General features: G+C 39.1%; 2 protein-coding genes across 9 annotated transcripts in view; both read left to right on the top strand.

The window, feature by feature from the left end:
• Window positions 1-649: 649 nt before the first annotated feature.
• Window positions 650-9,378, top strand: LOC127411744 (cytochrome b5 domain-containing protein 1). The gene is made up of 4 exons (XM_051647479.1): window positions 650-808; window positions 989-1,065; window positions 8,000-8,218; window positions 8,951-9,378. Exons 1-4 carry the CDS (start codon window positions 688-690, stop codon window positions 9,176-9,178), a joined length of 645 nt encoding a protein of 214 aa, XP_051503439.1. The 5' UTR covers window positions 650-687; the 3' UTR covers window positions 9,179-9,378.
• A 1,786-nt stretch (window positions 9,379-11,164) lies between these two features.
• Window positions 11,165-23,045, top strand: part of LOC127454453 (chromodomain-helicase-DNA-binding protein 3-like) — an 85,396-nt gene continuing 73,515 nt past the window's right edge. For 5 of the 8 annotated variants that reach the window (XR_007899547.1, XM_051721683.1, XM_051721661.1 and 2 more), the window contains exons 1-9: window positions 11,165-11,507; window positions 14,532-14,674; window positions 14,824-14,991; window positions 17,479-17,615; window positions 18,500-18,738; window positions 19,422-19,549; window positions 19,639-19,768; window positions 21,069-21,244; window positions 21,947-22,204. Coding sequence is in view for 7 of the 8 variants with exons in the window: in XM_051721683.1 (XP_051577643.1) it covers window positions 11,345-11,507; window positions 14,532-14,674; window positions 14,824-14,991; window positions 17,479-17,615; window positions 18,500-18,738; window positions 19,422-19,549; window positions 19,639-19,768; window positions 21,069-21,244; window positions 21,947-22,204 (1,542 nt within the window). In the remaining variant the exon portion in view is untranslated. The other 3 variants (XM_051721705.1, XM_051721672.1, XM_051721693.1) reach the window with 2 other exon arrangements.

Here is a 23,045-nt window from a genome sequence, read left to right as displayed (position 1 = left end):
TGATTAGCTGCTTCAGGTGTGTTTAATTAAGGTTGGAGCTAAACTCTGCTGGACTGTGGCCCTCCAGGAACTGAGTTTGACACCCCTGCATCTCAAAACCTCTCAGAACACATTAGCAATGCCCTGGCACCTGCCCAAAATGCTTTTTGGTCCTTCAAAGTTCTGGTCACCATTCACTTGCATTGTAAGGACCTACAGAGTTGAGATATCCATCTAAAAATCTTCGTTTGTGTTCAGCAGAAGAAAGAATGTTATACACATCTGGGATGGCATGAGGGTGAGTAAATGATGAGAGAAATGTAATTTTTGGGTGAGCTATCCCTTTAACTTACTCTTGCTGCTTGATAACCAAACTTCAGAAAACACTCAAGCATTATAAAAAGATACAAAAAATGAGCACTTTTACGCTCTGCCATCCATCCGATATTATAACCCCCCCCCCAAAAAAAAACACGCAGATGAGGTTCACGCTAATTGCAAAGCCTATTCACACGTAACCTGCGCTGGCGCGCTCCCGCTGTTCCGGTTACCATAGCAACCAGTGCGCTTGCGCGCACCTCCGTGGACACCAATGTAGCAATTACAAGCTACTACAACTCGTTAATTCACCTTTCAGTATAGTAAAGCTTTTCAGTTTCTGATCATTTCCCGTGAAACACTACGAGTTTCTTTTCCTCTTCTTTCAAAATGCGCCGTCCAAAGTATTTCACGCCGAAAGAGGTGTTCCTACACAACACACATGGAGACATCTGGGTGTCGTACCTGGGTAAAGTGTACGATCTGACAACACTGGTGGAAGAATATAAAGGTAAGTAAAAACTGGAAAAGGGAAAACAGCTGTATTCCCGAACTTGCAATGTGGCATTTATTAACCTCTTCTCATTATAAACAATATAGCTTTTGTTCCTTGCAAATAACATTGACACTGTTCTTTTCTCTGTTTTCTTTTTTTTTTTTTTTGGTTCTTTTGTCTCTTCTTACATTTTAGGCGATGTGTTGTTGAAACCAATTCTAGAGTGTGCAGGAAAGGACATCAGTCACTGGTTTGACCTAAAGAAAAAAGATGTAAGCCATTGTAACAAAAATATAAATATAATATTAATTAATATTTTCATGTCACTTGCCAAAGACCAGAACGCAATAGAGAAAAAGCTAGGACACAAACGAAAGCTCATTACCAAACTGGAACAAAGGTACTGTTTGGTACTTTCATAAGTCTAAAGACCTTTTTCACAGTCGTGTCTAGAAGGGATCCCTCTCTCGTCAATCTCGCGAGATTCTTACACGGCGTTCATTTGAAGTCGCACAGCAACGAGGAGCGCTCGTAAAAGATTGTTAAATTGTCAGTTTTGATGAACAGTCAGTTTTGATGATCAATTTAAAATCTAAAATAAATATTTCACATAATACATTTGATAACTTGTTCTCTACGTCTGACACTTTCGATCGTGAGATGTTGTTCACTGGATAAATACGTCAATAGCCTAGTTTCCATCTACTTTTCGCGCTATTTTGTTGTCGACAAAGTGAAAATGCGTAAAAAATTGTTTGCGAAATTTGCCGCCTTCTGTCTGTTTTCATACAAATGGCCTTTTATCGATAAAAAAAATAAATAAAAAAATGGTGTGCCTGATGACGTCATGCCTAAAAAAACACATTGTCGCATAAGTTTTGGTTTGGCGCAAAAGAAATCTGCCCTGAAGCCGTTTTCTTACAGAAATGTGTGTTTATCGCTAATTCGCCTCCCAGATGTCCCTAATTTTTTTCTTCCAAAGTTTTGGTAAAATGGGGAGAGTATTGAGACAATTCACTGAAATTAACCAGTTTACTGTCATTTTAATTTCACAAATAAATGCAATCAGAAGACGAGGAATTGCAATCAAAAGGGAACAGTTGCCCTTCTGATAGGACAGTAATATTGGTCCTAATGTTGCGCCTATTGCAATTTGCCATCGGTTCCGACCCGAAAACGAATCGCCATGGTCCTGTTCAAGCTGGAAACCTGCACCAAGTAGTGGGGGGAAACTTTCAGTCTCAGTATAAGGACCAACCATCGATGTGTATATGCTGTGTGCACAACTATTAAAGAAAAACTGATGCGGTGTAATAGAGTTTATATATGATACATTCCCGATATGCAATAGGCAATTTTGAACAATCATCTAAAGCATCGCCATCACAACTGCATTATATTTTTCAGCAACTTTTAACGACCAACTGAACTTGATTATCATCTCAAATTAATTTGAGCGTCATAATGCAATTTACATTTTCTGAAGAAGCTCAGCAAATACGATCCGCGGTAAAGAGCTTTAGATTTAAAAAAATTAAAAGTATTAAAAGGTTCAAAAGCTCGTTTTCTGAATGTGAACTCAGCATTGGACAAATAGTTCTGATAGTTTATAGTCTTGAAGTGTAGAAAATGTCATTCAGCCGACTTTATTCGTCTTCAGAACAGAGTAAGGCTAATTTAAGTTTGTGTAAAGAAAAGGCAATATATAGGTCTAAAATATATATTTCGTATACCGTTCGGATCAATCCATAATCACGTACAATAAATTGGCTTTTAAGGATGTATACCTTCTCGTCATGATTAACACAGGCTAACAATTGGGGCAGATTCTGTCATGTGACACTACATTTTTGCGTTAATGCCAATTTTCTCGACAAAAAGTGTTTCCAAACCAGTTTTTCGCGACATTTGATGTATCGACATAGAGTTTATGTACTAGCGTTAAACGGAAAAATACTATGTCGACACTTGTGAAATTTTAGCGATAATTTGCTTTTCCATCAGCTTTATTTTGATGCGCTAAAACTTTTTCGCAAAAAATACTTGGGAGGAAACGTAGTTAATGTTTCCAAAAACACTTTAAACAACTGTACAATTTATTGAAGAGACTGTACGTCTATCCCTCACAGCCTCGTTGTCATTCATTTAAAAAACAAAAAATTGGCTGCTGTGATTAAGATCTATTACATATCACTAATGGACAGGTCACTTTAAAGAGGCCCTATTATGCTTTTTGGGATTTTACCTTTCTTTTAATGTGTAATATAGCTGTTTGTGCATGTAAAATGTCTGCAGAGTTACAAAGCACAAAGTCCATGAAAAAGGGAGTTATTCTCCCAGAGACAACACTGCTTAAGAACTACACAAAACGCCCGGTTTGTAGTCCAGCCATTTCTTCCGTAAAGTATATATGTCACTATGTAACACATTTGCCCACCTAATAGGGATGGGTCGTTCATGAACGATTCATTCGTATTGAATGAATCTTTTATGTGACTCAGAAGAACGAGTAGTCTCAGAGAGTGATTTGTTAATTTTGTGTTGGCCGCGCATGTGCATTGCGCAACCTCTGTTTGTTTGTTATGTGAAAACCACATAGGCTCTGTACAGGAAACAGAAATTATTAGTTCACCTTTAAACTCTTTTGGTCCGAGTCGTTCGTTCTTTTGTCACATGACAGCCGTATAGGCTATGCACATATGGCTGTCACGTGACAAAAGAAAAAACGACTCTGACAAGAAGATTCCAGAGGTGAACTAATCATTTCTGTTTCTCATAATTTGTCCTTGGCTGCATTATCAGCTTTTCCTTATTGGGACTATAATCAAAGTTTGCGTAAGTAGACGTGTTCGGGGGGATTTGGCTATTGAAAATATAACAATTTAATTCTGCTCAAATGAACGAAATGACTTGAATAAAGATTCGTTCATTTTGCTGAAGAAGACTCAAAGATTCAAGTCAGTAAAATGATCCGATCTTCCCATCACTACCGCCTAAAGTCTACTTTGGCCCGCCCGCCAGGATAAGTTGGGTTAGTGTCGAGTGTAAAGTTGGCCATGTCGAGAAGACGCTGTTTTCTTCACTACGAAAGCAAAACCTCTTTGTTTGGACTTCCAAAGGCAGACAAATTGAAGTATCAGTGGTTAAAATAGATTTTTACCACTATTCCTCAGCAGTACAACCACAACCAATGCTGGATTTTCAAGATGGTTACTCCTGAAAGATGGTGCTGTTCCCACTTTGTTGGGACAATCTGGCACTTCAGGATCACAACCTGGTAGTATGCATGATTATTTATGGATTTATCTGCTACCGAGAGTTCAAATGCAGAGTTTTGTGTTGTAGCTAAGGTGTACACTAGGGGTGTAACGGTTTGAATTTCTCACGGTTTGGTTTGTATCACGGTTTAAGGGTCACGGTTTCGGTACAGTTCTGTATTTGCTTTGTTCAAATACACTTCCAACAGGTTTGCCCTTAAATAACAATCATTGTTTTACAACAGTAACTATAGTTTAACCATGGCATTTGTAGTAAAATCATAGTAACCACAATATAAACATGGTAACTGTCTATAGTAAAATCATGGTTACTATATAGAAACTACATGATTACTGATATGGTTAATTGTATCACAACCATGAATTCTGCTCAGAAAACCATGGTGACAGCAGTCATGGTTACTACAATATTACTATACTAGAACCATGGTTTTTAGTTAAGGACAAAAATTAAACAAACATTTTCTCTAATTACTAAATCAACATTTTAACTTGGGGGCCTGGGTAGCTCAGTGGTAAAAGACGATGGCTACCACCCCTGGAGTTCGCTAGTTCAAATCCCAGGGCGTGCTGAGTGACTCCAGCCAGGTCTCCTAAGCAACCAAATTGGCCCGGTTGCTAGGGAGGGTAGAGTCACATGGGGTAACCTCCTTGTGGTCCCTATAATGTGGTTCGTTCTCGGTGGGGCACGTGGTGAGTTGAGCGCGGATGCCATGGTGGGTGGCGTGAAGCCTCCACACACGCTATGTCTCCGTGGCAACGCGTTCAACAAGCCACGTGATAAGATGTGCAGGGTTGATGGTCTCAGACGCAGAGGCAACTGGGATTGAGGTGAATCACTACGCGACCACGAGGACTTAAAAGCGCACTGGGAATTGGGCATTCCAAATTGGGTGAAAAATAATTTAAATCAACATTTTAACTTAATACCTGCACTAATACACTACATGCATCAACATAAAGTGCACTTCAAACTCATGTCAACATATGCAATATTCGGAAGCTGTACATCACTATAAAAGGAATAACCTTGCTATTAGAATGCATATGAGAAGAGATGTTGTGATAATGCTGCTTGAGTATTTTAATCATACATGGAAATCCCTCATGAACACCAAGTGCTATAGTTATTGTTTCATGTCTGTCTGTGTCTGCTTAAAAATGGAAGGGAGTGTGTGCAGTTTAGGCTTACCTGTGGCTCTTTCCCTGGGTGATGTCGGCATAAATGATTAATCATTTATCAATGTATTACTATAACGGCATCTTAATGCCATTAATCAAAGCGCATTATTGACGCTCGCGATAGATTACAGCTGCGCAAGGAAACAGGAAGAACTTGCGTGCGCGTTTTAAATAAACCCTCACACGCATTATTCACATATATTACCAGTATACAGCACTCGTGTCGAGCGACGTCTGCAAAGAGTGCCTGTTTTGTAAACGTCTTTTGAACATCGCTGTTGTAATTGACTGCAAAAAAGAAAATGTACCCAGAAAGGAGAAACGCAGGGGGTTATTCTATCAGCATTTCGTTTTCTCTGCTTGCCATTTTCAGCTGCACACAACGCTTGCAGAGCAGTGATGTCATCGAGTTGACCCATGTGAAACACAGGTGGAGCGTATCCATTCAGGTGCATTAGCGGAGGTTGTAACTGTGCCTGTCTGCTTGACGCTTTGTTTTCTTGACCAAAACTTGTGCTCCAGATGCGTTATTAAACGTGAGGTGAGGTGAGGTTAGGTTTTTTTACCGAGAACCGTTACACCCCTAGTGTACACCCATTGAACAGATGTAGGCCTCTGCTAACCTGCTAGCTAATTTTATTGTGTTGAAATAGTTTTACTAATCAGCTGCGACCCACTTTTACCTACAATTGGGTAGAATTATGCAGATTGTTTATCGGTGGTTCGGGTCGATCAGCTTGTTCTTCCAAACTTTCATTATCGGATTCTGGCTCGAACTGGTATGGCAAAAACCTACACCACTGTTGCCATAGTTACAGTAGTGTTTACAAGCCTGAAACTCGGTTATGGTAAGGGCCGTTACATTTCCGACACACACTCTAAGCGGTTTACTAATCACAACAGACTGGGCCAGCTGACCAATCAGAGCAGACTGGGCTTTTGGGAAAGTGTGGCTTTAAAGAGACTGGAGCTAAATCAGAGCGTTTCAGCCAGAGGGTGAAAAGAGGTGCAGCAGCAATGTACAGTATGAGAAAAATAATGTGTTTTTTAAACATTAAACCATGTAAACCTATTCTGGTAGACCCCCAAAATAAATTAATGAACCTGTAAATTAGCATAATATGGGCTCTTTAAAGGAAGAGTTATCCCAAAAAGGAAAATGTTCTCATTATTTACTCACCCTCATGCAATCTCAAATTTATGACTTTTTTTCTTCTGTGGAACACAAACGAAGATTTTTTTGAAGGATGTATGTGGTCTTTTTGGTCATAAAATGCAAGACAATGGGGTACAAAATTTTCAAGCTCCAAAAAGGACATAAAGGCAGCATAAAGGTAATATATACACTCGAGTGGTTTAACCCAATAGGTTTGGGTGAGAAGCATACAAATAATGTATTCCTTTTTCACCAAAATGCTTTCCTTTGCAGGTTCATGAGAGAAATTCGTTCACAGCGAAAGCTGACATGTGCATGATACAACCGGAAGTTCTCGCACATTTTTTTTTCTCCCCAATTTTGAATGCCCAATTCCCAATGCGCTCTAAGTCCTCGTGGTGGTGTAGTGACTCGCCTCAATCTGGGTGGCAGAGGAAGAATCTCAGTTGCATCCGCATCTGAGACAGACAATCCGCACATCTTATCACGTGGCTTGTTGAGCACGTTACTGCAGAGACGTAGCGCGTGTGGAGGCCCACTCTATTCCCCGCGGCATCCATGCACAACTCTCCACGTGCCCCACAGAGAGCGAGAACCACACAGTATAGCGACCACAAGGAGGTACCCCATGTGACTCTACCCTCCCTAGCAACCGGGCCAATTTGGTTGCTTAGGAGACCTGGCTGGAGTCACTCAGCAGCCCTGGATTCAGACTCGCAACTCTAGGGGTGGTAGTCAGCGTCAATACTCGCTGAGCTACCCAGGCCTCCAGTTCTCACATTTTGAGATTTTTTTTTTTTTTTTTTTTTTTGTTTTGTTGGGTGAACTATTACTTTAAGGCTTTAGCAAAATGATGATCCTCTACAACTTTAATGAACAAACCCCATATCTTTACTAGGAACTTTATTATATCTTTTATTAGCACTTGATTAGGAATACTATTCTGCTCACTACAATTGTACAGAGTGGTTATCTGAGTTACCGTAGCCTTTTTGTCATCTCAAGCCAGTCTGGCCATTCTCCATTTACCTCTCTCATCAACAAGGCATTTCCATCTGCAGAACTGCTGCTAACTGGATGCTTTTTTTGTTTTTGGCACCTTTCTGAGTGAACTCTAGAGACTGTTTTGCATGAAAATCACAGGTGATCGGCAGTTACAGAAATACTCAAAACAGCCCGTCTGGCACCAACAATCATGCCACAGTCGAAATCACTGAGATCATATTTTTTCCCCATACTTATGGTTGATGTGAACATTAACTGAAGCTCCTGACCCGTATCTGCATGATTTTATGCATTGCACTGCTGCCACACGATTGGCTGATTAGATAATCGCATGAAAGTGGGTGTTCTTAATAAAGTGCTCAGAGAGTGTAAGTAGCTAACAATGCATCAAGCCAGCACTAAACATTGAGTCTGTAAACCGACTTCAAAAAATGCTCTATTTGTAAGTTTGAAGTAAAGAAAATAAATTTAAGCAATTGTTTTCTTTGTTGTATTGTTGAGGGCAGTTTTCTGAATCACAAAAAAAAAAAAAATCATATGATTCCCAATATTGTGTTTCTGCTATTTATTTATTTTTTAATTTAGATTCTTACACATGTTGATCCGTTAACTGGCTGCATTAAATACTGCACCCCTAGAGGACGCTTTATACACATACCCCCTCCCTGCCCTCGCACTGACTGGGCCAATGACTTTGGGAGGCCATGGTGGAAGGATAACCGCTACGAGGTTGGGCTTCTGTCTGCCAAAACACGCTGGATCCGCATTATCAACACTCTTACCTCCCAGGAGCAAAGGCTGGAGGTAAGCCAATCGGTTGCTTTGTATTTTCCCAAGCACAAAATGGCATACACGATTCTGGCTCTTCTACAGAGTTTTATGTGATTTCAATATTCTGGCACTAACATAAAATCAAATATTAATTATGTTAAGCGTTTCTGCTGTACATTTTGTGTTTATGTGCCCCCTTTTTTTTTTTTTTTTTTTTTTTCTACAATACATTCCTCATATAAAATGCTTGCACTGTGCTGTTGCATAATGTTTACAGTAGAGGGCGGCATTGCCCTGTTTTCTTCTTTCACAACCCTTCCAGCTCCTCTGCTTCTCCATCTTTATTTTTTTCCCTCCCTCCCACTCTTTGAATATGATGCTTTTCCAGCTCAAGGGAAATGGACCTAATGTTGAGCCTCTGGCACAAGAAAAGCTCCCAGATTGAGCATGCAGATTCACTTGTTTCATCGGCCAACAGGCTGTATCTTAAACTCTGGGCTGAACAACCATCTGCCAATGGGCTATTTCATTCAGCCCAGATGATTTCTTCTTTCCTTTCTCTGTGGTGGTTCTTGCAACACTCAACTTATGGGTCTTTCTGTCTGTCTGTAGCCCTTGTATACACATTTTATAAAATACATGTTGCCTGGGTGCTCATGCAGAGCAGAGCTCTAAACTTTTTCATATATAGCACTTGCAAATTACTTAGTCAAAGTTACTTAGCCAAATATATAAAAATACATAAAGCTTTTGTTTTCTGAGCAGGTTTGCTCAGAAGAGACTATGGATGAGATTCTCCAGCGATACGTGTGCTATAATTCCCATGCAGCAAGCTACACCTGGAAGCACAATGGAGTAAATTTGGATATGAGCAAGACCCTGAGTGAAAACGGCATCCCTGAAGAAGATGAGTTTTACTGTGGAAGCGCAGACTGTGACCTCTTCTCTCCATCTATATGCCTGTATTTCAATGACGACCTCACTGAACTTTGACAACAACAGGAAGACGTTGCAGTTAATGTGGAAAATGAAGGCTTGTAATCCATTAAAATATCTTTATCCACTGCAAACAAATTTGTTGGATTTGAGTGAGAAACATGAACATCACATCAGCTATTCTTGTGTCGTGTCTCATCGATTCCTGTCTTTGTTGTTCATCTTATTGCAGCTTGCTTAGCATCATCCAGTCAAATGCTGAGCAACAGAATAAAAAAGATGAATGCCAGCCCAGCCTACATAATAAACCCCTGAACCATAAAGTCTGGTGGTTGCCATGGTAATTGCTCAGAGGAAATGCAGCAGCAGCAGTATGCCAAAGTGGGCTCTTAAACTCTAATTAGGTAGCATTATATACTGTATGTATACATAAAGGATTTCATACAGCTAGCATTTCATTTTAATCCCTACTCGTAGGGTTGCCACCTGGCCTGTAAAATACGGGATCGTCCTGTATTTAAAATTGAAATGATGCGTCCCATATCGACTCAATACGGGACGTGATTTGTCCCGTATTTAAGCTGGCAACCCTACCTACTTGTGATCAGTGTTGGGTAAATTACTAAAAAATAGTAATCCACTACAAATTACTAATTATTTCATCAAATTGTAATCAGATTACTTTGCTAATTACTTAACTGAAAGTAATCACATTACTGATTACATTACTTTCAAGGTACTTTCTAAAACATTTCCACTCAACAAATTGAAAATAATGTCTGTATTTCTTGTTCATTGTTACACTCAGCACCTCTCATTTCTCCTTCACAATGATTCGATAAGGGGCCATAATTCATGTATTCTACATAAATAATATATTAGAAATAAGCATAACCCTATAATATACTTAAAAGTAATTAAATTAATTGAAAGTCAGTAACTGTAATCTGATTTCAATAATTTAAAATGTAATGCATTACACTACTTTTTTGACTAAAAAGTAATTAGATTACAGTAACTAATTACTTTAATTGGATTATGCCCAACACTGCTTGTGATGTCATTAATATTTGCAAACACATACCTTTTGGCGAGCTCTTTCATTTGCCTGTGGACTGTTTACTTGAAATTATGAGTTATACGTATGAATTAAACATATGGTCATGGCGCTAGCAACAGCAAGATCATTGGTTTGATTTCCAAGGAATGCACAAACTGATAAAATGTATACGTTGAAGTCGCTTTGGATAAAAGTGTCTGCCAAAATGTGTAAATGTAAATGTATTTGTTGTGTGTACAAGTAGGGCACATCTTGATTATGACACCACCCATCCAATTTTTTTTTTTAATGTGTTTTACATGCAGAGTGAGATGGATAAAGCTGGTTTGTATGGATGCAGTTTGCACATTTATGTTGAACCAGCTTTTGTTTCCTGGGAACATGCATGCTGCAGAGTTGGAAAAAGGGCCTCACCTCACTGGAGCAATATGACACAGAGTTCTCTGTGCCATTTACTTCATCCTTTTATTCTATCTTGGGCAGATCTTATAGCGTAAGCTCTTGCTTTGTTTTGTCCCCACCTCAAATAGTTAATTTTTAAGCAATGCAACATGATGTAAGTGTGGGCATGGCAGCTGCAGCTCTCCTCCATTTAACTAAACTCGCATCAACCCCTTTGTAGAAAAAAAAAAAAAAAAATGACCAAAGGTGGGGGCTTTTAAGAATATTAAGGTGGCCATGTTTGATATATTTGTGTGTACACTGAGCGCAGGCGTTACACGTGAGCTTTCGGAAAAGCAGACAGTTACTAGGCAAGTCTGAAGCAGAGAGAGAGAAAAAAAGCACAATAAGCGAGTAGAAATGCAACTTGCAATGAGCTAAACCCCCCTTCTGTAACAATATGATTATTTTAAGGAGGGATGGGAGGCGAGAGAGAGAGAGAGAGTAAGAAAGAGGGAGGGGGGTAAGGGGGGCGTTCTGAAATAATATAGTCAGCCATTTTTATGTAAGGGGATTTTTCTTATTGGGGGGGGGGGGGGGGGGTTTGAGGTTGTTAAAAAATAAATATAAGGGCGGCCATCTTTGTTTCTCTGCCTTGTAGTGTAAAATATTCCAAAACGCCCCCCCACTTTTGTGTGTCGATTTGAATATTAAATAAATATCATAATTCAGGAGGAATACACTTTTAGATCTCGCGGAACGGGGTTGGTGACGGGAATATCATGTCCTCTCTTCTCCGTTCTTGTGAGGAAGATGAGGGCACGGCGGTTAATTCCGAGGGAGGAGATTTTGATGAAGAAGAAGACGACGGAGACCTGGACGAGAACGCAAGCGACATAAACTCGCCGGCGGCGCCTAGAGAAACTGCAGCAAGAGCCGCGCCAGGTACCGTACAGTCCGCGGCTCGCACGGGAGCGCGCGTAGAGCACAAAAACACATTATAACATTGTTACTAACACCAGTGATTGTAAAAGTGCGAAAGGTGACATCTGCGTAACTACATGCTTCATTCTGAATCGTCTATAGCAGTTATCTGAAGGGACTGTATGCTTTTAAGTATCCGCAATCATTTCGGGAAAGAGTTGGATAGAGTTTGGCCAAAGTTGACCGATCCCCCCTCTCTCTGTCCCGTTGGTTTCATTCATCAGGTCTGTTTTATGATGGGGCTCATGGGATATGACAAAGGATCATTAAACTGCCATCATTTCGTTACAGACGTATCTTGTCTACTAAGCAAACAAATAGGGCGTCCATAATAATAACAACCCTTAGACGTCCAATGAATTTGTATAAATGCAGAAATGTTGCAGGTTAGAGAGAGGCGTGTGCGTCAGGACTACCGTTTGATTGAGTGTAGTGTTGTGACAGAATGTAAATAAACTTGACCCGACCCACTGTCTCCCGGTTCAGGACATTGCAGGCATATGTAGCTGGTGATGCCTTCACTTTGCAACATCTGTATACTGTCACCTGCCCTGAGGCTGTTTGAGCTGTGAAACTATGCCAGTAACACGCAGAATTATTGTGCATGTTTGCAACATGACATTAACAGATGATGAGTCTAAAGTCTATTCAGTTAATTATTGTGTCATAAATATCATTAACTGAAATATTTGAACAGTGCACGGTTTGCATTTGACTCAGTTATAAACAGTCATGCAAGCTGCAAGTTGTGCTGTTGCCTGAATAACATTTTATAGGGAGTGAATCAACAATATATTCTCTTTATACTATTTGAATGGTAAAATAGCTTCTTATTTTACGTAGTTATTACTTTTATGGCATACTGATCTAACGAGACAGAGAGAATTAGTTGGGAGGCAAATGTGTCATATTAAGGGCCCCGTTATTAGCGCGTAACTGGTGTCTCGCGCATTCCCACAGTGCGCGTAAATCAATTAACACGCGCATCCTCTTTCGCCCCCGCGACCTCCAGCAACCTTCAGCTGCGGTTCATCTGGTGGTCTGCTCCCCAGGTGCAGGAGTTCATGACTGGGGGAGCGTTAGCTAGTCTCGCGGCCTCTCAATCACCGAGCCCCGAGTGCGTGCTGCTGCCGCCCCTGGCTGCAGTGAGCGGGAAAAAGGCTCTGCCAGCTCGAGCTCTCCACGCGCCTTAACAACAAAGACACGTTGAAACCCAACTCATATATCAAAGCGCAATGGAGGCTGCCAGCGTTCCTTCTGGGTCATCTGCTGTGATTCAGACATGATATAATGATGTCTTCTGCAGCCGTGACACAATTATAATGAAAAACTGAACTTGATGGGCTGCGTAAAAAGCTGGTTATTCACCCCGACACGTAGCCTACGTAGTTTGATTGTAAAGTTTTGAAAATTCTAATTGTTTATACAGAAAAGTCAGATTGCCACGTATAAATAATAATAACAGTAATAATATTAGATTATTATTTCGTAGACACTGAAGTACAGGGTTTATATGGTCATTGAATCCCTATAATTACCGGGGAAGGTGTTTTTAAAATTGTGATTACCAGGCCTGGCAAAATAATAAAAAACATTAAGTGAAATATTAAGAAGTCTTGGAAATTTCGATAGGTAATATAGGCTATGTGTTTCTAGTTTGACGGAGACTTTGCAGGAGCAGAGTTTGCCTGCAAGCCAGTGTGATATGACATCCCTTTGTTCATTGAGGGTCTAATATGGTCTTAAGTTTTGTTTAAATCTACTACTTCCAATAACTGGTACATGTCACACAAATGGAAATTAGCCCCAGTCTCTATGACAAGGATGCAAACTAATCACCTTTCAGCTAAAGTCTCCTCTTCTGAAGCTAATTTCCCCAAATTGTTCAGTAAAAATGTCTATAATTTCCATATTAAAATCACTTGAAATGGTTACTCTTAAACACTTAAAAAAAAAAAAAGCTTTAAATACAACAAACAAATCAACAGAAATTATACTTCTGGAACACCTGTTATGACTTTCTCACCTTTTTCAGCACTCATGAATTTGCATCTCTGCTGTAAAATGATAAATAAAAAATAATATCCATCCAGTAATCATCAGGGATGCAAACTACTCACCTTTCAGCTAATGTCACCTTTTAGCTTGCTAACTGTAGCTAACTTGCCCAAATTGTTTGATGACATTTTCTACATTTTCCTTATTAAAATCACTCGAAACGGTTACTATAAGCTTAATCACTTAAAAAAAGCTTTAAATACAAAAAAAGCTTTAAATACAACAAACAAATCAACAGAAAATATACAGTTCATCTGGAACACCTGCTATGACTTTCTCACCTTTTTCATCGCTCTTGAGTTTGCATCCCTGAATCATGGAACTGGAAAGGAAATTTGTTGGTTTGAAAGTGTCGGAACCCTGTAGGTTTGATATTATATAGGGATATACACAAGATATACAGACAGACACATTGTATTGATTTTGGAGGTTCAGGATTATTTATGATCATCTTTTAAAACTGTGAGATAAAATGCAGTGTATATATATATATATATATATATATATATATATATATATATATATATATATATATATATATATATATTGCATCATCTCCAGTGAACTGAAATCTTATGGAGTGCTGCATACATTATTTATCATCGTCTTAAAATCCCCTCTACCGTCATTTAATAGCTTTCTATGTGAGCTAACTTTGATAATTAGGTCATGTAGATAATCATGTTTGCAAGATTAATTCATTAAGTCCTGCAGCTTAGTTGAAGTCAAAGTGGAATGAGTTATATTTCCTGTGTGACAGTCTCTGCCTCTGCACACCCTGTGTCATTCTGGAGTCACACTGTTGTTCGATAATTGAAGTGGGAAATGATTTGAAGGATATCTTAGAGGGTTTGTAAAGAATTATGATCACTTTCTTTGTATCACTCCTCCCGTGTTCTCCCATTTCCCCACAATTCTCTCATTTAGATGATGGACACAATGTCGGCAAGATATCGGACAGAGACAGCCTGGGGAAAAAGAAACGAGGCCCAAAGAAAAAGAAAGAGACAAAGAAAAAAGACAAAGACAAGGAGGGGAAGATGTCCAAAGCACGCAAGCGCAAAAAATTAGTATGTGATTGCTGTGACCTGACTTGATGCTTAAATGCATTTTTAGTAAGCTTTTATTTATGGGAGTAATGGGAATCATTCAAAAACATTATACAATTTCTGGTACTATATTTGCTCTTAGTTTCTCTTTCTCTCTTACTCTTTCTCAGGACAGTGACATAGAGAGAGACTCAGACTATGGCGTGAACTCTGACAGTGCTGCCAGTGATTATGGAGGAGAGAAGAAAAAGAAGAAAAAACACAAGGACAAAAAAGAAAAGAAAACCAAAAAAAAGAAGAAAGATGATGAAGACAGCACACACAAGGAGACCACAAAGGTAAGGCTGTCATTTAGAGCACACTGGAGGGAGTTTTCCTTAGAATGAATTTCACTTGCTGACTGCGTTGTTTATTTGCACATACTGTCTGTGTTGTTTTTGCACCGCAATAACAGCACAAACTCCCCCAAAAATTTTATGCTGAACACATTTTGCATGGCGAATTTCCCTGATCTTGCGGGTTAGTTCTAAGTGCAGCAGACTACTACAATCTGGCATATTAGCACTGTATATTATCACTCCACCACTAGACACTTGACTACACTGCCAATTTGGATATATGCCCCGTTAAAGCTCTCTTCTTCATCATTTGATGAATTACTGCTGCCATGATCAATAGAAAATGTACACAAACATCTCTTTGTAATAAAATTTTGTTGGCAGTAGTAGTTTGGCATAAATTGCACCAGGCAAATAACCAGATTGGTGAATTAGACGCAGTTTATAAAAAGCATAATTGATATAAAATGGAGGCATTTTTTGGCCGAAAAGAATGACAGTGACTTAATTGAAATACCATACTGCACTTTTTCAGCGGATTTAACACCTGCCTAAAGGGATAGTTCACCCAAAAAGAAAGAAAATTCTCACATCATTTACTCACCCTCTTGCCATCCCAGATGTGTATGACTTTTTGTCTTTAGCAGAACACAAAAGAAGGTTTTAGAAGAATATCTCAGCTCTGTAGGTCCATACAATGCAAGTGAATGGTGATCAGACCTTTGTAGCTCCAAAAATCACATGAAAGAAACATAAAAGTAATCCATATGACTCCAGTGGTTAAATGTATATCTTCAGAAGCGAGATGATATGTGTGGGTAAGAAACAGATAAACATTTTAGTAATTTTTTACTCTAAATTTTCACTTTCACTTTTACATCTGAAAGCCACATGTGGTGCCTGTTTAGTTTCACTTTCACATCTGAAAATGAAAGTGGAGATTTAGAGTAAAAAAGGGACTTACATTTTGATCTGTTTCTCACCCACATCTATCATATTGCTTCTGAAGGTATGGATTAAACCACTGAAGCCATATGGATTACTTTTATGTTTGCTTTATGTTCTTTTTGGACCTTCAAAGTTCTGGCCACCATTCACTTGCAGAGGTCCTGCAGAGCTGAAATATTCTTCAAAAAACTGTTTTATTTGTGTTCTGCTGAAGCAAGAAAGTCATACACATCTGGGATGGCAAAAGAGTGAGTAAATAATGAGAACTATCTAACTATAATGATGAACTATACCTTTAAGTTAGATTTCGATTAGTAAATAAGATGGAGGTTTTCATGCTAAAATACTGTGCACAAAAGTGTTGCAACTATTTTTTATTTTGTACTTTATTTATCCCCTTTTCTCCAAATTTGGAATGCCCAATTCCCACTACTTAGTAGGTCCTCGTGGTGCCGTGGTTACTCACGTCAATCCGGGTGGCGGAGGACAAGTCTCAGATGCCTCCGCTTCTGAGACAGTCAATCCGTGCATCTTATCACGTGGCTCATTGTGCATGACACCGCGGAGACTCACAGCATGTGGAGACTCATGCTACTCTCCACGCACAACTTACCATGCACCCCATTGAGAGCGAGAACCCCTAATTGCGACCACGAGGAGGTTACCCCATGTGACTCTACCCTCCCTAGCAACCGGGCCAATTTGGTTGCTTAGGAGTCCTGGCTGGAGTCACTCAGCATGCCCTGGATACGAACTCATGACTCCAGGGGTGGAAGTCAGCATCAATACTCGCTGAGTTACCCATGCCCCTAAGTGGTGCAACTATTTAGTGAATTTGGCCCATCTGAAGTATCCACGTTTCATTTTTGTGTTTTGCTCTGCAATGTGTGAAAATGTTACTGTGAAAATGCAAAATATTTGCCCTGATGCAAGGTGTTAGCAAACATTCACACATTCACAAACACCTCATATCTAAATTGTGTTATCTTTAAAGTACCATAAATAAAATCTTAAAAGCCATTAAAAAGCTCCAGTCAGGCTTCCTAAGCAACCAATTGGCCGGTTGCTAGGGTGGGTTGAGTCACATTGGGTTAACCTTCTCGTGGTCGCTATAATGTGGTTCTCGGTATCGGTGGGGCGCGTGGTGAGTTGTGTGTGGATGTCGCGGAGAATAGCATGAGCCTCCACACGCGCTAGATCTCCGCGGTAACGCGCTCAACCAGCCACGTTATAAGATGCGCGGATTGACTGTCTCAGACGCGGAGGCAACTGAGATTCGTCCTCCGCCACCCGGATTGAGGCAAGTCACTACGCCACCACGAGGACTTACTGTGCATTGGGCATCTTGGGGAGAAAAGAGGAGAAAAAAAAAAGCCATTAAAAAGTCATAGAAATGTCACAAGTGAATATATAGCATACTGAATCAAACGACTGAAAAGATCATGGAATATTAATGAAAGTTCATTGGTCAAAAATTGTGGGAATCCTGTTTATCACTTAGAACAAACTCATCCTAATTATGTTAGCCATATGATGCAGTCTCTATTCCAGCCAGTAGAGTTGAAGACTTCGGCCCAGCTGGCTAAAGACTGGGGTTTAGAGGATGTTGATCACACCTTCACCGAGGAGGATTACCGCACACTAACCAACTACAAAGCCTTCAGCCAGTTCATGAGGTACTGACCTGCGTAAGAGTTTCACACATGGCATTATGGCAAAGGTTGTAGCTTTATTTGGCAGTGCAGTTCCATTGGTATGTACATAACAGAAAGTTACGTTTGTATTAGATCGTTAAACTGTGATGTTGTTACTGACTAGTAATAATTACTTAATTACTTATTAAAGCTAAGACGTTATACAATTAACAAATTGTAAACCTTAAAATGTGCTTCATGTGGTAATATCTAAATCAAATGGTTTTATTCAAGTCAAAAATATTAGTGAATTAAACTGAATACACAAGGTTACACAAACTACAATTAAGGATATAAATATCTTGTTAAAGTAACAATTGCAGGTTACCACTTTTAACAGTGTACATTTGACTGTTGGAAATTGATGTAACTTGGGAATATACATAGTGTTATATTTTTGCCGTGATTTAATAGAATTCGGTAAATCCTACGAGTAAAATCTGCCACTAAAATTTTGTGTGATCATATTTCTCTAATTATACAGGGCATAATATAGCACCTAAACTTATAATATATCTGTCTATCTATCTATCTATCTATCTATCTTTATATATATATATATATATATATATATATATATATATATATATATATATATATATATATATATATTAGGATAGGAGGTATAGAAAAAACAGCCAAATAATAGAATTTATTGTATATAGAACTGAAGTAAAAGGCTTTTTTTTTTTATTGTTTTTTATCTTATTGTTTTATATTTTTTATCAGCAGAACAGAAAGAGCACAAGAGCCTGTTACTGCAGCGTTCCATTCAGTGACCATGTTACTGCAATTGCTTGCTAATACTACATGTTAATATGTATTGCAGTAAAACAAAACAGTCTTCAACATATTATCCTCTGCAGACCCATGATTGCTAAGAAGAATCCTAAAATACCCATGTCTAAGATGATGACCATTCTGGGAGCTAAATGGCGGGAGTTCAGCTCTAATAATCCGTTCAAAGGTTCGGCAGCAGCAGTTGCTGCTGCTGCTGCTGCCGCCGCGGCTGCCGTTGCTGAGCAGGTCTCTGCTGCAACAGCATCCCCTGAACCTCCTCCTCAGCCACCACCGCTTCGCAAGGCCAAAACCAAAGAGGGGAAAGGTGAGGGGTCAGGGTTTGCAGCTATGGTAGTTTTAATGCAGAATTTGTTTGCTAACTTTGGGCAAAACTTGTCACTTTTATGTTTATAATGATAATTACGATTGCAGATTCTAGATTGTTAAACATCAAACATCATTTGCCTGTCAGGCATTCCAAGCATTTCCAGTTTAATAAAACTAGCTTGACTGAATGTTTGCTATATAGTTAATGTGTAGATTTTGTGATTTGCCCAAACACTATTTACAACATCAGTTGTAATCTCCATCATAAACATCTGCCCAATATACAAAGAGTGACACATTTATTAAAGCCACTTTGTAATAAACATAGAACATAGGGCTATACGATTATGATGAAAATTATAATAGTTGATTATTTCCCTTGATATTGTGATTTCAATTATTAGAATTTACATCAAAACACTTTTTGTGTGAGGCAACTGCTTGGCATATTTTTTATGTAGGCCACACATCCAAAACAAGAGAAATGTGTTCATGAATTAGGCTGCTTTATTGATGTTTTATACATCAGTAAATCCAGACTTCACATTAACCCACTAAGCTTTTTTTTAAATGAATAATACACTAAAAGTGTGAACAGACTTGTCTGATTTTGTAGGATTTCACTTGTGTTTCTTCAGTGTTTCTGTCAGTGATCCTGTCTTTCCTTATTCTCTTTGAAAGGGCCTGGCTACAAGAAACGCAGTAAGAGTCCTCGTGTCTCAGACAAGAAGAAGCCGAAACCCAAGAAAATGGCTCCACTTCGCATCAAACTGGGAGCACTTGGTAGCAAGAGAAAGAAGAGCAGCTCGGTAAGATGAAGAGTTTGTCTAATTCATGTGTAAATGAATGTATTTAGGGTTTAGTTATTTTGTTTTGATTGTGTGTGTTCACAATGTAGAGTGAAGAGGCAGAAGAAGACGACTCTGAGCAGGAAAACTCCAGTGTTCACAGTTCCTCAGTGCGTTCCGACAGCTCAGGACGTGTCAAGAAGAACAAGAGGGGTCGCCCGGCGAAGAAGAAGAAAAAAGGTGAGAACTGTTTTCACCAACAATCTTTTTAGCGTCTTAAACCCTGAAGGTAGTTTTTAAAGATTTCACACCTACTGTAAATGGCTTACAGACAACTTAACAGAAACTTATATATTATGTACGGTATGTATTTTATATATAATGGCTTATAAAGAATAATAAGGTGGCTTAAATGTATTGAACATTTTTGACCTTTTGAAATTTGAAAAATAAATTGGACCAATTTTTAGACTCTTAGTTAGTTTAAGACACTGCTAAGAAAACACAACAAAATAGAAATAGAAAACTATTTGTTATTATTCATACCAGAATATCTTCTGTTATGTTGTCATATATTATTATGTCAACTGTTCCTGGGCAACATTTTGTGTTGATAGTACAAAGGAATCAAAAGTTACAGCATTTGGAACTCTAGTGACTATTTTTCCCTCCAACATCTCCAAGTGTTCCGGTGTTTTATTGAACATTAAACATTGGACTTTATTTCTTCTACTGAACACAAACAAAGATTTTTAGAAGAAAATCTCAGCTCCGTTTGTCCATACAATGCAATTGAATGGGCACCAAAATGAAGCTCCAAAAGCACATAAAGGCAGCATAACAGTAATCCATATGATTCCAGTGGTTTTATCCATGTCTTCAGAAGTGATATGGTAAGTGTGGGTGAGAAATCGATCATATTTAAGTCCTTTTTTACTACCAGTCTCCACTTTCACTCTCTTCTTCTTTTGTTCTTGGCGATCCATGCATATCGCCAACTACTGGGCAGGAAGAAGAATTTATGGGAAAAAAGAATGTATATACTGATCTTTTTCTCACCCACACCTATCATATTGCTTCAGAAGATATGGATTTAACCACTGGAGTCATATGGATTACTTTTATGCTGCCTTTATCTGATATTTGGAGCTTCAAAGTTCTGCACACCATTTACTTGCATTGAGAGGAACTACAGAGCTGAGATATTCTTCTAAAAATCTTTGTGTTTAGCAGAAGAAAAAAGTCATACACTTCTGGGATGGCATTAGAATGAGTAAATGATGAGAGAATGTTCATTTTTGGGTGATCTATCCATTTAAAGCTGCTTTTGAATGCAAACATCTCAATAAATCATAAAAATACATCCGCTTATGTCAAATAAGCACCAAATAATGAAAAAAAAAAAAAGTTTCATAATAAATACAATATTTCCTTAAATATTTCTTTACATACTTTGGATTAACTGAAGTTATAAGAAAGAAAGGCTCATTATTGTATATTTCTATATGTGTATATTACACTCACTGTATCTGACTGTCAGTGCTGGCCGATGAGGATGGTGATGGCTATGAGACAGACCATCAGGACTACTGCGAGGTGTGTCAGCAGGGAGGGGAGATCATTCTGTGTGATACATGTCCTCGAGCGTACCACCTGGTATGCCTGGAGCCTGAGCTGGAGAAAGCCCCTGAGGGCAAGTGGAGCTGCCCTCACTGTGTGAGTCACGTACACCCATCCAGACCTTATACGCTTAGGAATTACAGATTTATTTCAACGGGCTTAATGAGACCAGACATCTTCTGATACACATTTTCATACGATTGGAGAAGATCACTGTTTCAAAAAATCTAAATTATGTTGCTGCCTTGGGGGCCTGGGTAGCTCAGCGAATACTGACGCTGACTACCACTCCTGGAGTCGCAAGTTCGAATCCAGGGCATGCTGAGTGACTCCAGCCAGGTCTCCTAAGCAACCAAACTGGCCCGGTTGCTAGGGAGGGTAGAGTCACATGGGGTAACCTCCTCGTGGTCGCGATTAGTGATTCTCACTCTCAATGGGGCACGTGGTAAGTTGTGTGTGGATCGCAGAGAGTAGCATGAGCCTCCACATGCTGGGAGTCTCCGCGGTGTCGTGCACAGCGAACCACGTGATAAGATGTACGGATTGACTGTCTAAGAAGTGGAGGCAACTTAGACTTGTCCTCTGCCACCCGGATTTAGGTGAGTAACCGCGCCACCATGAGAACCTACTAAGTAGCCTAGTGGGAATTGGGCATTCCAAATTGGGAGAAAAGTGGATAAAATAAAAAGTATTATGTTGCTGCCTTTGGCAATAGTTTGAGACACACAGACACCATCTAGATATGTTATGGAAAATGGAATGTAATGAATAGATTGTTACATTGCTGTTACGTTTTAGGAGAAGGAAGGGATCCAATGGGAAGCAAAGGAAGAAGACTTTGAGGACTTTGAAGAGGAGTGTGACGATGTCCGGGATGTGGAATCGGGGCTGGGTGGAGAGGAAGAGGAGGATGATCACATAGAGTTTTGTCGTGTGTGTAAAGATGGAGGAGAGCTGCTGTGCTGTGACTCCTGCCCGTCATCCTATCACATTCACTGCCTAAACCCCCCACTACCCGAGATCCCCAATGGAGAGTGGCTGTGTCCACGCTGCACTGTGAGTGAAGCTCTGAGAATTGTTGTTGTTGTCAAAATTAGCTAAGTTTACATCCTCTTTTTGCACTGTTCTGTTATCGACAAAGTAAAAATGTGTAAAAAAATTGTTGTGAAAATTGCTATCTCCTGCTCGTTTCCATTCAAATGGCCTTTTACTGATAAAACCGTGTGCGTCATGACATCATTCTTAAAAAACACTTTGTCGCATAAGTTTTGGTTAAACACTAAAGAAATCTGCTCTTGAGTCGTTTCCATACAGAATTTTGCATATATCGCAAATCGTGTACCTTTCACGTCCCAATTGTCCCCGCATTTGTGTAAAATGGATAGAGTATTAAAACAATTTATTGAAATCAGCCAGCTTACTGTCATTTTAATTTCACATTCAGTAGTTACAATAGTAGGAAATAGCAAAAGACATAATCGAAATGGAGAAGTAGTTCATCTGTGTCTGAGATTTTTTCCAACAGAACTACTGGCATTATTGAGCCTGTAATCCTATATTACACTCTAGAATAAAAAATCAGGGACAATCCGTTCACATTATGTAATTTTATTAGTCCCTGCAGAAAATATGTTGTGAAATGCCGGGCTGCGGGATCTGAACAACACATAAAAACTTCAACACTCCTCTTTATTTAAATCACAAAATGACATGCATGTGTTCTTTTCTAATTTTTCTAACCAAAAGAAACACTCATTTCTTTTTCTTTTACACGTGTAAATAAACACTTGATATCATGAAATGCTTGAGACAAACATGCATTAGTTCATTCACCACAGCCAGCATTATCTGCAGTTGTTTTTTCAAAGAGATGTTGGAATTTACATTAAATGTTCAC

Source organism: Myxocyprinus asiaticus, chromosome 2, assembly GCF_019703515.2.
Source record: "Myxocyprinus asiaticus isolate MX2 ecotype Aquarium Trade chromosome 2, UBuf_Myxa_2, whole genome shotgun sequence".
Classification (NCBI taxonomy): domain Eukaryota; kingdom Metazoa; phylum Chordata; class Actinopteri; order Cypriniformes; family Catostomidae; genus Myxocyprinus; species Myxocyprinus asiaticus.
This window is presented reverse-complemented; position numbering and strand designations above follow the sequence as displayed.